The 18,237-nt window shown below is 43.8% G+C and overlaps 1 protein-coding gene across 2 annotated transcripts in view; it reads left to right on the top strand.

The window, feature by feature from the left end:
* The window catches only part of itga2.2 (integrin, alpha 2 (CD49B, alpha 2 subunit of VLA-2 receptor), tandem duplicate 2), a 133,175-nt gene that overhangs the window by 98,503 nt on the left and 16,435 nt on the right, over positions 1-18,237 (top strand). For both annotated transcript variants that reach the window (XM_061906188.1, XM_061906189.1), the window contains 5 exons: positions 7,285-7,368; positions 7,433-7,509; positions 7,583-7,666; positions 15,768-15,870; positions 15,945-16,055. In XM_061906188.1, coding sequence (XP_061762172.1) covers positions 7,285-7,368; positions 7,433-7,509; positions 7,583-7,666; positions 15,768-15,870; positions 15,945-16,055 — 459 coding nt within the window. The remainder of the gene's footprint in view (positions 1-7,284; positions 7,369-7,432; positions 7,510-7,582; positions 7,667-15,767; positions 15,871-15,944; positions 16,056-18,237) is intronic.

The raw sequence follows: 18,237 nt of genomic DNA, 5'->3' as shown, positions 1-18,237 counted from the left end.
TGTGAATGTAAGTTTATAAACTGTGGAAGAATAGTACAACAAAAAATGTTTAGAATAAAGTTGATGATTCCAGTTGGATCTCTATTACAATCCCCAAAGAGGGCACTTTAGGTTGATGATTACTTCTATGTGTAGAAATCTTTATTTATAATTGAATCACTTGTTTATTTTTCAACAAGGTTTTTAGTTATTTTTATATACCTTTTTCCAAATAGTTCAAGAAAGACCACTGCAAATCAGCATTATTTTGCACTGTTATACAATTTAATAAATCAGAAACTGATGACATAGTGCTGTATTTTACTTCTTTATCTCTTTTTTTCAACCAAAAATGCTTTGCTCTGATTAGGGGGTACTTGAATTAAAAAATGTTCACAGGGGGTACATCATTGAAAAAAAGTTGAGAACCACTATTGTAGAGGACATTAAAGGCAGTGCAGTCACGGCAGCCCTTGATAATGTCGGCCGGGTGAAAATTGGGACAAATTCGGGAGAATGGTTGCACAGGTAGGTTGTCGGGAGGTGCACTGAAATTCAGGAGTCTCCTGGAAAAATCGTGAGGATTGGCAATTATGTTGCTTCTCTGCTTGCATCACGCAGGTGACGTCAATGTTCGGCCCTCCAGAGCCACATACCACACCGTGATTGGTAGATTCCTTCAGCTCCGCACGCGACGCTGTAAAGTGCCGTTCATACAAAAATAGCTGGCCGCAGTTGGCCCGCGGGCCGCTTGTCTGAGACCCCTGATGTAGATTCATATCAAATCGCCATTTAAGATAGAGATGCACATCCCTAATTATTTTGGGATAATAATTGTTATGAAACTTTGTGAATTCGAAAATAAAAACAGAATACAATGATTTGCAAATCCTTTTCAAGTTATATTCAATTGAATAGACTGCAAGACAAGATATTTAATGTTCGAACTAGGAAAAAAAAATGTTTTTTGCAAAAAATTATTTACTTAGAATTTAATGGCAACCACATTTAAAAAAAAGTTGGCACAGGGGCATTTTTACCACTGTGTTACATGGCCTTTCCTTTTAACAACCCTTTTTGACCAATTTTTGAAGCTTTTCAGGTGGAATTATTTCCCATTCTTGCTTGATGTAAGTTGTTCAACAGTCCGGGGTCTCTGCTGTGGTATTTTAGGCTTCATATTGCGTGACACTTTTTCAATGGGAAACATGTCTGGACTACAGGCAGGCCAGTCTAGTACCTGCACTCTTTTACTATGAAGCCACGCTGTTGTAACACGTGGCTTGGCATTGTCTTGCTGAAATAAGCAGGAGCGTCCATGATATCGTTGTTTGGATGGCAACATATGTTGCTCTAAAACCTGTACGTACCTTTCAGCATTAAAGTGGAAGATTATCACCAGACCTATGTAAGTGTCAATATATACCTTGATGTTGCAGAAAAAAAGACCATATGTGTTTTTAACCGATTTCCGAACTCTAAAATGGCTTTGTTTTGGCTGGGTGTTTCTTTCTCCTCTCTTGCTCCAAGATGTCTGAGAGCATTGCCAACACCTTGTCATGGCGCCACCTGTATCTTCCCTGGGTCAATGCTGTTTTGCACCCAGACAGAATGTGCGCCATAGTTCCTTTACTGCCACACAACCTGCACAGCGGGTCCTCCCTCATTCCCCACCTATGCAAGGTCGGCAGGGGTGTCGTATACTGCTCGAAGCAGAAATGAGATACGAAACGGCTCCAGCCTCCACAGTTCACTCCACGTCACGTTCCTCTTGGGAAGGTTCCACCTTGTCCAGGCACCTTGGGTTGCGAGCTTGATGGCTTTAGCTCTTCTTCCTTCTTCCTCAAGTTTTCGGACTTCATCCTGAATCAAGGTCCTCTTTTCCCTGGGAGTGGACTTGGACCACTGCTGGAAATGTGATGTTCCTAGACCCTGTCTTCCAGTGCAGAGGCTTCCGATGGTATCTTTGGTCCTGAGAGATGATACTGCCTGGGCAATAGCAGTGCTAGCGGTCCATTTCCTGCCAGATCTTGTTCTTATTCCAGCTTCCCTGATCAGCCGATCTTGGGAGTCCCCATACGTCAGGGAAAGTCTGCATTTTGCGACTTTAAACTCCTCCAGAACTGAAGACAGGGGGAGCTGGAGCTGACCCGACCTTATGTAGAGCCCCGTAGATGTAAAGCTCGGGGGTATCCCCAACCATTTCCGAAGGTGCTTGTTGAACTTCCTCTCCAACCCTTCAACTGTTGTTATCGCCACTTCGTACACGGTGAGAAGCCACATAAGTCTTTGGAGTAGGCCATGCTGGTAGATCCAGCACTTGTATTTCCCAGGCAGACCAGACTTCTCAATCCTTTTCAACCATTCTTCAACCTGATTTTTGGTGCTGGAGATGCTGTTTTTATCCGTCATGGAATCATCATACGACTTTCCAAGGCATTTAATAGGGTTCCCTTGGATGTTTGGGATTGCTTCCCCCTGAACAAGCAGCTTGAACTTTCCCGTTGTTTTTCCCTTTTGGATCACCAGACACCTTGATTTCTTGGGCTTGAAGATCATCTTCGCCCAAGTAGCCATACGATCCAGTTCCGCCAGGACCCATCTCGCCTGCACGTGAGTTTGTGTTATCACGGTAAGATCATCCATGAATGCCCTGATTGCTGGTTGTTGACTTCCTGCTGCAGTCTTTGGTCCTCTTGACTTTATGATCGCTGCAGAGATGATTAGGTTCATTCCCGTGACAAACAAGATGGGAGAGATGGTGCACCCTGTCACTATTCCCTTCTCCACTGGCTGCCATTTAGTTGTGAACATGGCTGCTTGGAATCGTAGCTTGATGTGTCCCAGGTAGCTGGTGATCATCCCCTGGATGTGATGTGGGATGTGGTAATGGTCCATAGCCACTTGGATCAAGTTATGGGGAATTGACCCATATGCATTAGCAAAATCAAGCCAGACTACTGTTAGGTTGCCTTTCTTCTCCTTTGCTTCTTGGATAAGTTGGCTGAGGAGCCCTGTATGCTCCAGGCACCCGGAGAACCCTTTGATACCGCCCTTCTAGATAGAGGTGTTAATATATCCATTCCGGGTCATGAAGGAGCTCATTCTTTTGGCCAGCACTGAAAAGAAGATTTTCCCCTCCACACTTAGCAAGGAAATGGTTCGGAACTGGCTGATCTTTGTGGATCCCCGTTCTTTTGGCACAAAGCACCCTTCTGCCCTTCTCCAGCTTGTTGGTACGGTTCCTTTGGCCCATATAACCCGCATAAGCTTCCACAGCCTGTGTAGGAGCTTAGGGCATTTCTTGTATACTTTGTAGGGTATACCGCTAGGACCTGGGGCAGAAGCTGATCTTGCGTGCTTGACAACCTCTTGAACCTCTCTCCACGATGGATATTCTGTGCTGAGGGAGGATGTTGGTGGACTGATGGTACCAAGCCCGAGATTTCCTGGTAGGGCATTGTTTCTTGAAGGGTCACTGAATGTCTCTTCAACAAACTCCTCCACCTCCTCCTTAGAACTTGTTAGAGTCCCTGACCTTGCCTCTCCCAAAAGTGACTTGGTGAAGCGATAGGGGTCTTTTATGAACTGGGCTCATGCAGCTTCCTGCCTTTTCCGCCTTTGCCTTTCCCCTTCAGCTCTTCTCACCCTGATGAGCTGCTCGCGGAGGCTGGCTGTCAGTTCTTTTATACCTTCCTTTTCTTCCATGCTTGCCAATTTGAATTGCTTTCTCAGGGTTTTATTCTCCTTCCGAAGTTGTTTGATATTTCTTTCTCTTCTGTTTTCCTGCTTTTCTGGTCTGGCTTTTTTTTCTCTCCTTGGCACTGTTCCAACCCGCTCTTTTCCCAAGTTGTAGGTGATGGCTGTGAGTGAATCCACCTTCCTTTCTACTGAACCTGCTTGAACCATTTCAAGCACTGTTTCCAGATCTTCATCGAGCATGGACCACTCCTTGGTCCCACTCATCTTAGGCCACTTGATTCTTTCCTTCGTTGGCTGGGGTGGGCTTTCTGGAATGGCATTTGAGGTTGTACTTGTGGTGTTTTGGGGGATTGCAAGCACTGAGAGATCTCTAGGACTATGGTTTGCTTCCTGCCTAGGGTTCTCCTGCGTCTCACCTGACTGTTCGTCTGAGCGGTGTGCCTGTCCACACCTGGCCTTGTCCTTGGCCATGCTCTGGTGTATTTTGAGATCTTTCCGCAATTGCACGTTACTTCCCATGCCTCCCCAGTCAAGGTGGTCTGTTTGAGCCTTCTCTGTGTCCATGTCACTGTCCTTGTCGTTGCCGTTGAATCTGTCCTAGCGAGTCTCTCATCCTCCCCCCTCTCGGGAGACTCTGGAGGTATTGCTTATTTGTACGTTCGGTAGCTTGCTTGGTGCCCACTTGCAAGTGCTGCAACAGGAGTTGCTGGCCCCTGTTACCCCGCCAGTCTTTCCTGGAGGTCAGCTGTCTCTCCAGCGTCACCGACCTTTCTCGGTTGTCATCCAGACTTTCCTGGAAGTCACTGGTTGCCCAGGGAGTTCAGTTTGCAAATACATCAAAGATGCTATTATAATCCATTTCTAATGGATAAAGCTTTGCCCTGGACAAGAGGTCATCAGGTGGTCCTCAACGTTCACCGAGTGTTTCGACCCTTAACCACAACACTCTCCGGTTGGTAGGTCAGCAGTGATTGGCCAGATCACTGCTCCTTTCATCCAGGCTTCCAGCTATTGTCCTCTCTTTTATGCCAGAGCCAACAGGAGGCTCTCTCCGCCGCTTCTCCCAGCCTACGAACGGCTGTTTTTCTCAAGTGACCTCTCAATCCAACCTTTGTCATTATATTCCACACAGATTGCGCAGGGAATCCTCAACAACCAACTTCCACTGTCATCAGTCCTGGACAAGTTGTTGGTACTTTATTTTCTTCCTCTCTGCCGCTTCCTCACATCCCCCCTCCCCCGGGACAGTAAGTTCCACCAGGATGATTTTCTTTCCCTCTGGAGACCACATAACTATGTCTGGTCTCAGAGTGGTGGACAGTACTGCCTCTGGGAAGAGGAGCTTCCGCCCCAGGTCGACCTCCATCTCCCATCCCTGGGCCAACTGCAAGAGGTTTTGGTTGGCTTGGCCTTGGACAACTGGTCTATGACCCTCTTTCACGAAGGTGATGGTGCTCAGCAATGGCTTTGTTTTGGCTGGGTGTTTCTTTCTCCTCTCTTGCTCCAAGATGTCTGCGAGCATTGCCAACACCTTGTCATGGCGCCACCTGTATCTTCCCTGGGTCAATGTTGTTTTGCACCCAGACAATGTGCGCCATAGTTCAATTGTTCGCTGCCGGAGCGATAACCTTACACCCGTGACGTCTCGTCGCGAAGCGACCCGCCATTTTCTCAAACACATTACACACACAAAGTCAAATCAGCTCTGTTATTTTCCGTTTTTTCGACTGTTGTCCGGTAACTTGGAGACATCATGCCTCGTCGGTGTATTGGCGGAGGGTGTAACAACACGAAAGGAGACGAATTCAAGTTGCACCAGTGGTCAAAATATGCGAAAGTCCCTCGTTTGTTCTGCACACTGTATAGACCACAGCTATGCTATGACAGAGATGGCAAAAATGTGTGGACATCCTGCGACACTCGAAGCAGATGCATTTCCAACGATAAAGTCAACGAAATCACAAAGGTGAGTTGTGTTGATGTTATTGGCTTATGTGCTAATCACACATATTTGGTCACGGCATGACTGCAAGCTAATCAATGCTAACATGCTATTTAGGCTAGCTGTATGTACATATTGCATCAATATGCCTCATTTGTAGCTATATTTGCATCCAGCCTTTCACTCCACCCACATTTAATGCCAAACAAACGCATACCAATAGTTGGTTAGAAGGCGATCGCCGAATTCGTCCGCGCTTCCTCCTGTGCTGCTGTCTGTCGTGATATGGCTCAAAAGCTTCTGTTTCTTCTTTAGTATCTGCTTCCACACTCCAACCATCCGTTTCAATACATGCGTAATCTGTTGAATTGCTTGCGCTGCTGAAATCCGAGTCTGAATCCGAGCTACTATGCTATACCTTTCTGTACTAGCCGCCATGTTTGTTTCTGGTGGCTTCACGCAATGACGTCACAGGACGGGTGGATATAGCGATGGTGTAAATCAGGCACTTTGAAGTTGTTTTTCGGGATATTGCGTGATGGGTAAAATTTTGAGAAAAACTTCGAAAAATAAAATAAGCCACTGGGAACTGATTTTTATTGGTTTTAACCTTCCAGAAATTGTTATAATGTTCCCCTTTAATGGTGCTATCACAAGTTACCCATGCTTTGGGCACTAATACACCCTCATACCATCATAGATGCTGGTTTTGAACTTTGCGCCAAGAACAACTTGAATGGTTATTTTCCTCTTTGTTCCAGGGGACACAACGGCCACAGTTTCCTAAAACAATTTGAAATGTGAACTCGTCAGACCACAGAATACTATTCCACTTTGCATTAGTCCATCTTAGATGAGCTCCGGCCCAGCAAAGCGTTTCTGGGTGTTGTTGATAAATGGCTTTCGCTTTGCATAGTAGAGTTTTAACTTGCACTTACAGATTTAGCGACCAACTGTAGTTACTGACAGTGGTTTTCTGAAGTGTTCCTGAGCCCATGTGATGATATCCTTTACACAGTGATGTTGCTTTTTCCCGCTTCCTGAGGGATCGAAGGTCTGTAATATCATCGCTTACGTGCAGTGATTTCTCCAGATTTTCTGAACCTTTAGATGATATTATGATGGTGAAATCCTTAAATTTCTTGCAATACTTATTTTTTCTTAAACTGTTTGACAATTTGCTCATGCATTTGTTCACAAAGTAGTGACCCTCACCCCATCTTTGTTTGTGAATGACTGAGCATTTCATGGAAGCTGCTTTTATACCCAATCATGGCACCCACCAGTTTCCAATTAGCCCGTTCGCCTGTGGGATGTTCCAAATAAGTGTTTGATGAGCATTCTTCAATGTTCTCAGTCTTTTTTGCCACTTGTGCCAGCTTTTTTTAAACATGTTGCAGTCATCAAATGAGCTAATATTTGCAAAAAATAACAAAAGTTTTCCTGTTCGAACGTTAAGTATCTTGGCTTTGCAGTCTATTCAATTGAATATAGGTTTAAAAGGATTTGCCAATAATTGTATTTTGTTTTTATTTACGATTTACACAAATTGCCAACTTCACTGGTTTTGGGTCGGGATGAATAAGAATCGCTGTTCGGTTGTGAGTCAATATTTTTGTACACCCCTTCAACTAATAATTGTCTGCGCTAAACCGTTCCAGACTGATGGAGTCAAATGTTCATCAAGTCAAGAGCAGACTGTTACTTGCCAAGTCGGATACCCGGCCTTGAAAAAAGACCAAGCGGTGAGTGCTAGAAAAATTCAATCTGATTTTTGTTGGTGTTCAAATGTGTGTTGTTCCTTCACAGATGAAATTTCAGCTCAATTTTGAATACAACCTCAATTATCCGCTAAATCGAGCCAAGGTGAAGTTTGATGCTAAAAGGTAAATTATTGGTAGGAAAAATAGTTTGTTATCTTGAATACAAATGCTTGTTGTGTTCTTTCTGTGTTGGCAGTGACAGTAAAGAGCAAGTAACCACAGACAACAAAGTAGACGTGTCCATTCCTCTTAAATACGATGCTGGGGTTGTTTTATCCAGGTGATCATGAGGTTAAGGCCTCAAATCTTTCTTTTGGCATCTTTGTGTGGTGTGTGCATGTTTTCTGAGTACTCCCGCATCAAAATAACATGTTGGTAGTGATGTGTCACACGATACTGAAGCATGAGGAGCGATTGTACGTCCCTCGATGTGTATGTTACTTTAAGAAAATAACAATTGCTGTTGTGTCATTTGACTGTAAAGCACCAAACTGTGTTCATTAGGAAGTGACAGCTCGTACTTAATGTAGGAGTGACGTGTTAGACATCGTTTTTTGTTGCCATTATTGATATAAATGGAATCAAAAAAAAGAAGAAATTCCAAAGTGTGTCATCATTTTGTTTATATTGCCAAATATGGTCATTGTTGTTTTCATGTTTACTATTTGGCTCATTGACCAAAGGGAGCACATTTAATGTTCCTTTCAGTGGAGTTATTTGTTTAAAAAAAAAAAAAAAAACATTTTCTAATTATTAATTTTGTTAGCCGGTTAAATGTTTTTAAAAAATGATGCAACATTAACACAGTATCTGTGCAGTGTCAATACAGCAAGTGAGTGTACCATACACTCCATCACCTAATTCACTGCTTCGCAGTTATTTTCTGTGACAGCCCCCCCAGGAAGAAGAAAACATTTCACGTCACGACTATAATTATAATCATTTGTCTATAAAGTTGTTATAAGTACACTTCTGCATAACATTGTATTGTGATTAACATTAAAGAAACCAAAAAATATGGTGAGATTCACCTACAACAAAAACAAGAATGTTATTAACATTGTTGTTTCGTCTGTAACAGAAAAGATTTAGAGTGCATCAATTTGCCTGAAATAGAAAAAAAATCTATTCCTATTGAACTATTAACATTTTTGGATCGGCTTGAACCATTTGGTTCCAAAAAATAACATTTTATAATCTTTATGACTATTAATAAATTTGAATTGATTTGCAACATTAACCTAGGAGTACAACCGATAAAACACCTTAACCTACAAAACAAAAATGAATAAAACACTTACATGTGTCCTGCCATTGACTTGCGACCAGTCCAGGGTGCATACTTCGACAATCCGTGTTAGCTGGGATAGGCTCCAGCTCCCCCGTGATCTGAATGAAGACAAGCGCTATGTATAGAAAATGGATAAATAGATGGATAAACATTCCGTGAATTTTAAAAAACGTTGAAGGAGTTGCAGCAACTCAAATAAAGAGCATTTATTTGATTTTTTTGTAGTAGTCAGGTCCCATGTTGGCCACCTTGTTGCAAGACAGAATGTTGTCGATTGAAAAAGTGATGTCACGCTTATTTGTACACATTACTTTCGTTTATAAATCGCTGCACTTGAATGTAAAAAATATGTATACAAAGATGCAAACACCACCATCTAGTGGTGAACTTTTGTCATGCACATTGAGTAATGGCTTGTGTTAGTTTAATGCTTTTTTAAAATGTTTTCATTTTGTTCATGAAGTTTAGTGCAATGCTGGTGTGACTTGTTTTGGGTAAATACCACTTCCCAGTACCTTAAGAGCTGTTTTGGAAAATGAGTGGCTTTTAGCTCATTGGCACATAATGACTGTTGATTTGTGCTCCCTGGTTTTGGCCTGTGTGGAATGACAGTTAATGGCCTAGTATACGAAAGGTTTGCGTTTATTAAAACTTATTCAAACTTGTTAGCACATAAAAAGGTAATTTACTCAATTATTGTGCAAATGAGCAATATAAGAAGCACAATCAGTTCAATGCTTTTGTCTTCATGTACAAACGTATATGGTGATTGTTAGAACACCCACAATAGTAAGAGGAGGAGATGCAAATATACAGTAATTATTTTGGGATTTATCAAGCCTGAAACTGTTCTGCAGCTACTCTTTCTTTAATGTGTCGGTAATGTATGTGAAAACTGGCACAGTTACGCACAAATGACAAAGAGGCGATTGCTGCAGTATGACAGATGATAACGAGATAGAGACACAGTGTTTCCTCGTTTATGGCTGTTAATTGGTACCGGACATGAATGTTGTCAATTAATCTCTGAGAAGTATCCATCCATCGTTTAAAGTAATCCAATATAGTAATGCTGCTGAGCCAATCAGTGGCCACAATACTGTACAGCACGCTCTGATTGGTTTGGTCTCAATACAACTGTAGTGTTGACATTTGTAATGCCTATAAGTGCTAAATTAAGGCCGAAAAGATGCTTAAAAATCGCCAAAACAAAATTATAAAAAAAACAAAGTTGAAGCATGATGTGGCAAGAAATTACTGTATTTCTGTCAGAATTTTTTTTTAGACGTATCGTCTGTCTGGCAATTCCATATTTGAGCTGATGAATGTCTTAAGTGCTGATTTGGAGCCAGCTGTCACCACCGATTTTTCATATTGTTGATGTATTATTAATATATAAAAGCTCTTCTTGCAACATGCATCTTCTTGCACCTGGATCATTCTGCGCACCACCACAGTTTATGCCGGTGTTGTGGCAAAAACACCGGATGCGCGGTCCCCTTCAAAATCCTGGTAAAAATAGGTTCAATTGTCCAGATCGTGCGTCTATAGTTGTGTGCCGCATGTTGAACAACAGAAGGAAACAGCACAAGTAGGAACGTGATCCCAGATGTGCTGGAAATGAGCATCTCCATGGTGACAGCCGGTTGTACACACTAGGGACGAAACGATATGAACATTTCATATCACGGTTATGATTATTATTGCATTATTGTTGAATGTGTTCAAAAAGTATATATACAAACGCGCTGAAATCTTTAAGCCAGGTTTTATTTAGAACATTTGATTAAATAGATTGACATAGAATGTACTTTCATCTGCAGATAAAATATTAAATATTTTTTCTGGCTTCTTAAGAGCCATGTTGTTTTTTTAATCAGTGTTTTAATTTGGAAAGGTTTTAGTAGTGACAAATAAAACCCGGGGTTTGGGCGCATCACTTCTGGTTTATGTGACGTCACGTGGGTTCACTTCCTGTTATTATTAGATCAGTGATGTGCGATATCACTGATTCCGATCCGATACTGAGTAAAATTCTGGCTGGTATCGGCGATACCGACCCTTTGTGTAAACATACCTACTATGTCTGGTGAAATCTAAAAATGTTTGTGTTTCAAATGTCTCATAGCATAAAGAATACAAGACAGAGTTTTTTATTTATTTATATTGAGGTAGTGACGTGAATAACTGTACAGTAAAGCTACTGTGATAAAACAGGGAAAAAACCCAGCACAAAATCATACAAAAAAACTCAAAAATGGTGTTTGAAACCATAAAAAAAGGAAATGAGTAAAATGATTAAAGCATTAAAATACCTTTCTTATTCAAAACTAATGTATATATTATTTAAAACTAATTTACAGTTCAGTTCCATTAACAATTTAACGTGACAATACTGAATATGTACCACAACATTGACACATTGCCTCAATCACAACTTTAGTTACTTTTTACACTATCTTCCTGTCAATGATATCCATCCATCATCTTCCGCTTATCCGAGGTCGGGTCGCGGGGGCAACAGCCTAAGCAGGGAAACCCAGACTTCCCTCTCCCCAGCCACTTCGTCTAGCTCTTCCCGGGGGATCCCGAGGCGTTCCCAGGCCAGCCGGGAGACATAGTCTTCCCAACGTGTCCTGGGTCTTCCCCGTGGCCTCCTACCGGTTGGACGTGCCCTAAACACCTCCCTAGGGAGGCGTTCGGGTGGCATCCTGACCAGATGCCCGAACCACCTCATCTGGCTCCTCTCGATGTGAAGGAGCAGCGGCTTTACTTTGAGTTCCTCCCGGATGGCAGAGCTTCTCACCCTATCTCTAAGGGAGAGCCCCGCCACACGGCGGAGGAAACTCATTTCGGCCGCTTGTACCCGTGATCTTATCCTTTCGGTCATGACCCAAAGCTCATGACCATAGGTGAGGATGGGAACGTAGATCGACCGGTAAATTGAGAGCTTTGCCTTCCGGCTTAGCTCCTTCTTCACCACAACGGACCGGTACAACGTCCGCATTACTGAAGACGCCGCACCGATCCGCCTGTGGATCTCACGATCCACTCTTCCCTCACTCGTGAACAAGACTCCTAGGTACTTGAACTCCTCCACTTGGGGCAGGGTCTCCTCCCCAACCCGGAGATGGCACTCCACCCTTTTCCGGGCGAGAACCATGGACTCGGACTTGGAGGTGCTGATTCTCATTCCGGTCGCTTCACACTCGGCTGCGAACCGATCCAGCGAGAGCTGAAGATCCCGGTCAGATGAAGCCATCAGGACCACATCATCTGCAAAAAGCAGAGACCTAATCCTGCGGTTACCAAACCGGAACCCCTCAACGCCTTGACTGCGCCTAGAAATTCTGTCCATAAAAGTTATGAACAGAATCGGTGACAAAGGACAGCCTTGGCGGAGTCCAACCCTCACTGGAAATGTGTTCGACTTACTGCCGGCAATGCGGACCAAGCTCTGGCACTGATCGTACAGGGAACGGACCGCCACAATAAGACAGTCCGATACCCCATACTCTCTGAGCACTCCCCACAGGACTTCCCGAGGGACACGGTCGAATGCCTTCTCCAAGTCCACAAAGCACATGTAGACTGGTTGGGCAAACTCCCATGCACCCTCAAGAACCCTGCCGAGAGTATAGAGCTGGTCCACAGTTCCACGACCAGGACGAAAACCACACTGTTCCTCCTGAATCCGAGGTTCGACTATCCGACGTAGCCTCCTCTCCAGTACACCTGAATAAACCTTACCGGGAAGGCTTAGGAGTGTGATCCCACGATAGTTGGAACACACCCTCCGGTCCCCCTTCTTAAAGAGAGGAACCACCACCCCGGTCTGCCAATCCAGAGGTACCGCCCCCGATGTCCACGCGATGCTGCAAAGTCTTGTCAACCAAGACAGCCCCACAGCATCCAGAGCCTTAAGGAACTCCGGGCGGATCTCGTCCACCCCTGGGGCCTTGCCACCGAGGAGCTTTTTAACTACCTCAGCGACCTCACCCCCAGAAATAGGTGAGTCCACCACAGATTCCCCAGGCACTGCTTCCTCATAGGAAGACGTGTTGGTGGGATTGAGGAGGTCTTCGAAGTATTCCTTCCACCTATCCACAACTTCCGCAGTCGAGGTCAGCAGAACACCATCCGCACCATACACGGTGTTGATAGTGCACTGTTTCCCCTTCCTGAGGCGGCGGACGGTGGTCCAGAATCGCTTCGAAGCCGTCCGGAAGTCGTTTTCCATGGCTTCCCCGAACTCTTCCCATGTCCGAGTTTTTGCCTCCGCGACCGCTGAAGCTGCACACCGCTTGGCCTGTCGGTACCTGTCCACTGCCTCCGGAGTCCTATGAGCCAAAAGGACCCGATAGGACTCCTTCTTCAGCTTGACGGCATCCCTCACCGCTGGTGTCCACCAAGGGGTTTTAGGATTGCCGCCCCGACAGGCACCAACTACCTTGCGGCCACAGCTCCGATCTGCCGCCTCGACAATAGAGGTGCGGAACATGGTCCACTCGGACTCAATGTCCAGCACCTCCCTCGTGACATGTTCAAAGTTCTTCCGGAGGTGGGAATTGAAACTTTGTCTGACAGGAGACTCTGCCAGACGTTCCCAGCAGACCCTCACAATGCGTTTGGGCCTCCCAGGTCTGTCCGGCATCCTCCCCCACCATCGCAGCCAACTCACCACCAGGTGGTGATCGGTAGAAAGCTACGCCCCTCTCTTCACCCGAGTGTCCATAACATGAGGCCGCAAATTCGATGACACAACTACAAAGTCGGGCTTCACGGTGGCAGAGGGGTTAGTGCGTCTGCCTCACAATACGAAGTTCCTGCAGTCCTGGGTTCAAATCCAGGCTCGGGATCTTTCTGTGTGGAGTTTGCATGTTCTCCCCGTGAATGCGTGGGTTCCCTCCGGGTACTCCGGCTTCCTCCCACTTCCAAAGACATGCACCTGGGGATAGGTTGATTGGCAACACTAAAATTGGCCCTAGTGTGTGAATGTGAGTGTGAATGTTGTCTGTCTATCTGTGTTGGCCCTGCGATGAGGTGGCGACTTGTCCAGGGTGTACCCCGCCTTCCGCCCGATTGTAGCTGAGATAGGCGCCAGCGCCCCCCGCGACACCGAACACCGAAAGGGAATAAGCGGTAGAAAATGGATGGATGGATGGAACTACAAAGTCGATCATGGAACTACGGCCTAGGGTGTCCTGGTGCCAAGTGCACATATGGACACCCTTATGCTTGAACATGGTGTTTGTTATGGACAATCCGTGACGAGCACAAAAGTCCAATAACAAAACACCACTCGGGTTCAGATCCGGGCGGCCATTCTTCCCAATCACGCCTCTCCAGGTTTCACTGTCGTTGCCAACGTGAGCATTGAAGTCTCCCAGTAGGACAAGGGAATCACCCGGGGGAGCACTTTCCAGTACTCCCTCGAGCGTTCCCAAAAAGGGTGGGTACTCTGAACTGCTGTTTGGTGCATAAGCACAAACAACAGTCAGGACCCGTCCCCCCACCCGAAGGCGGAGGGAGGCTACCCTTTCGTCCACCGGGTTGAACTCCAACGTACAGGCTTTGAGCCGGGGGGAAACAAGAATTGCCACCCCAGCCCGTCGCCTCTCACTGCCGGCAACGCCAGAGTGGAAGAGGGTCCAATCCCTCTCGAGAGAAGTGGTTCCAGAGCCCTTGCTGTGCGTCGAAGTGAGTCCGACTATATCCAGCCGGAATTTCTCGACTTCGCGCACTAGCTCAGGCTCTTTCCCCCCCAGTGACGTGACGTTCCACGTCCCAAGAGCTAGCTTCTGTAGCCGAGGATCGGACCGCCAAGTGCCCTGCCTTCGGCTGTCGCCCAGCTCACAATGCACCCGACCTCTATGGCCCCTGCTATGGGTGGTGAGCCCATTGGAGGGGTGACCCACGTTGCCTCTTCGGGCTGTGCCCGGCCGGGCCCCATGGGAACAGGCCCGGCCACCAGGCGCTCGCCATCGTGCCCCACCTCCGGGCCTGGCTCCAGAGGGGGGCCCCGGTGACCCGCGTCCGGGCGAGGGAAATCTGGGTCCATGATGTTTCTTCTTCATAAAGGTCTTCGAGCTGCTCTTTGTCTGATCCCTCACCTAGAACCTGTTTGCCTTGGGAGACCCTACCAGGGGGCTTTATGCCCCCGGACAACATAGCTCCTAGGATCATTGGGACACGCAAACTCCTCTACCACGATAAGGTTGCAGCTCAGAGAGGAGCTGTCAATGATATAGACTATCTAAAAAAACGAAAGTATCGATATTTTGATTCGGGAATCGATATTATAGCATAAATATCTGATATCTGTGGTATCAATATTTCAGTATCGATCCGCACATCACCAACTAATCTAGCACTGCCTGTCGGTTCAATTGAAAATTTGAGTTGCTCCGACAGCAATGTGTTTATACAAGTTCATATTACGGCATGTTGTTTCTTAACGGGGAAAGACATTAATGTTTCCTGTTAGCATTCAAGCTAACTAACCATGAGCTAGCGCTAGCATGCTTCTTCATGGAATGAGTTCAGTTGATTTATTTATATAGCAAATACAAAACAAGCGTAGTTGGCCAATGTGCTGTACAGACATAAGAAAAGGGGCACATAGTGTCACATTTACGTTTTAACACAGAAGGATGAAAAAAAATAGTTAAATATACTTTAAAAGAAATGCAGAGTATATCACCTAAAATACTAAAATGCAATACATAAAAACATATAAAACAAGAAATAAAAACAGCCAAGAAAGAAAAACATGATACTGCTTATCAATCACGTTTTTACAGTCATTTTAATGTAAAGCAGTAATACTTAAAGAGTTGTACGGCAGTTTATCATAACACCTTCCATCATCACATCCCTAGTACCGGTACAAACAAAATCCTTGTTTTAATATGGCAGTCCGCACCGCTTTTGCACACACAATTTTATAGTTAGCACACACTAACATACAGCCATTGTTATTTGGACCAAAGTATTTTCAAGAGCACACTAAAGACCTAAAGGTCCTGCAGAAACTGTTACAAATAACAATGAAAGCAATGTTTCCAATTTTGTGTTTTATTCTGTCCAGGAAGTCCAACATCAACTTCTACGTGGCCAACTCAACGATTGCGCCGGTGACAACGGTGAAAACGCTTGAGGACATTGGACCTGAATTTAACTTCACTGTGAAGGTGTGTTGATTAAGAACTATGATGTTGTCGCCATACTGACATTGATATTTCAACCACAATACATCATTTTGTAGATTTCTATGGGCAACTTCCCGGTCAGTCTGCTGTATCTGACCATCGCTCTGCCGATGTCCACCAAGGGGGGAAACCCACTCTTGTATCTTACCAGTGTGGACACCCAAGCTGTGCGTATTCTCTACACTAAATACCAGGAACTCTTTACTTAAGTAAAACTACAGTACATACATTCACTGTACAAATATGCATATACACATACTGTACATATAAATTAACTGTACATATAAATTTACTGTACATACATACATCTACACATACTGTACATATACATTCACTGTACAAACATACATGTACACATACTGTACATATACATTTGCTGTACGTATACATTTACTGTACATACATACACATTCACTGTACATATACACATACATTCACTCTACAAACATACATATACACATACTGTACATATACATTCGCTGTACATACAGTATATATACACATACTGTACATACATATAAATACACATGCTGTACATATACATTCATTGTACAAACATACATATACACTTACAGTATATATACATTCACTGCACATACATACATACATACTGTACATACATACATACATATACACATACTGTACATATACAGTCACTGTACAAACATACATATACACATAGATGTACATATACATTCACTGTACAAACATACATATACACGTACATATACATTCACTGTACAAACATGCATATACACATACTGTACATACACATTTACTGTACATTGATACATGTATGTACATGGGGCAGTACAGCTCAGTTGGTAGAGCGACTGTGCCAGCAACTTCAGGGTTGCAGGTTCAATTCCCGCTTCTGCCATCCTAGTCACTGCCGTTGTGTCCTTAGGCAAGACACTTTACCAACCTGCATCCAGTGCCACCCACACTGGTTTAAAAAAAAAAAAGTAACTTAGATATTGGGTTTCACAATGTAAAGTGCTTTGAGTCACTTGAGAAAAGCGCTATATAAATATAATTCACTTCAATTGACTTCACATACAATTATACATACTGTACATACACATTCACTGTACAAAGATACATATAAACATGCTGTACATATATATTTGCTGTACATATACACATACTGTACATACATACATACATACATACATACATTTACACATACTGTACATATACATTCACTGTACAAACATACATATACACATACATGTACATATACATTCACTGTACAGACATACATATACACATACTGTACATATACATTCGCATACATCATATGCATATACACATACTGTACATACATGCATACATACATTTACACATACTGCACATATACATTCACTGTACAAACATACATGTACACTTACAGTACATATACATTCACTGCACATACATAAATACATACAGTACATACATACACACATACTTTACATATACATTCACTGTATAACATACATATACACATACTGTACATACACATTCACTGTGCAAACAAACATATTCACATACTGTACATACACATTCTCTGTACATACATACATACATACATACATATATATACACATACATACATATACACATACTGTACATACACATTCACTGTACAAACATACACATACACGTATACACAACCTACTCAGTGGCCGAGTGGTAAGAGTGTCCGCCCTGAGATCGGTAGGTTGTGAGTTCAAACGCCGGCCGAGTCATACCAAAGACTATAAAAATGGGACCCATTACCTCCCTGCTTGGCACTCAGCATCAAGGGTTCGAATTGGGGGTTAAATCACCAAAATGATTCCCGGACACCGCTGCTGCCCACTGCTCCCCTCACCTCCCAGGGGGTGGACAAATTTCACCACACCTAGTGTGTGTGCGACAATCATTGGTGCTTTAACTTTAACATACTGTACATATACATTCACTTTATGTACATACATACATATGCAAATACTGTACATATACTGTACATTCACTGTACAAACATACATATATCATACTGTACATATATATGAACAGAATACAATGATTTGCAAATAATTTTCAACCCATATTCAGTTGAAAATGCTACAAAGACAACATATTTGATGTTCAAAGTGATAAAAAAAAATGTTTGTGTGCAAATAATCATTAACTGTAGAATTTGATGACAGCAACATGTGAAAAAAAAGTTGGAAAAGGTGGCAATAAATACTGATAAAGTTGAGGAATGCTCATCAAACACTTATTTGGAACATCCCTCAGGTGGGTTTGCTAATTGGGAACAGGTGGGTGCCATGATTGGGTATAAAAACAGCTTCCCAAAAAATGTTCAGTCTTTCACAAGAA

The sequence above is a fragment of the Nerophis ophidion genome, linkage group LG07 (genome assembly GCF_033978795.1).
Source record: "Nerophis ophidion isolate RoL-2023_Sa linkage group LG07, RoL_Noph_v1.0, whole genome shotgun sequence".
In the NCBI taxonomy this organism is placed as follows: Eukaryota; Metazoa; Chordata; class Actinopteri; order Syngnathiformes; family Syngnathidae; genus Nerophis; species Nerophis ophidion.
The sequence above is the reverse complement of the archived record's forward strand: the minus strand, read 5'-3'. Positions and strand labels throughout refer to the sequence as shown.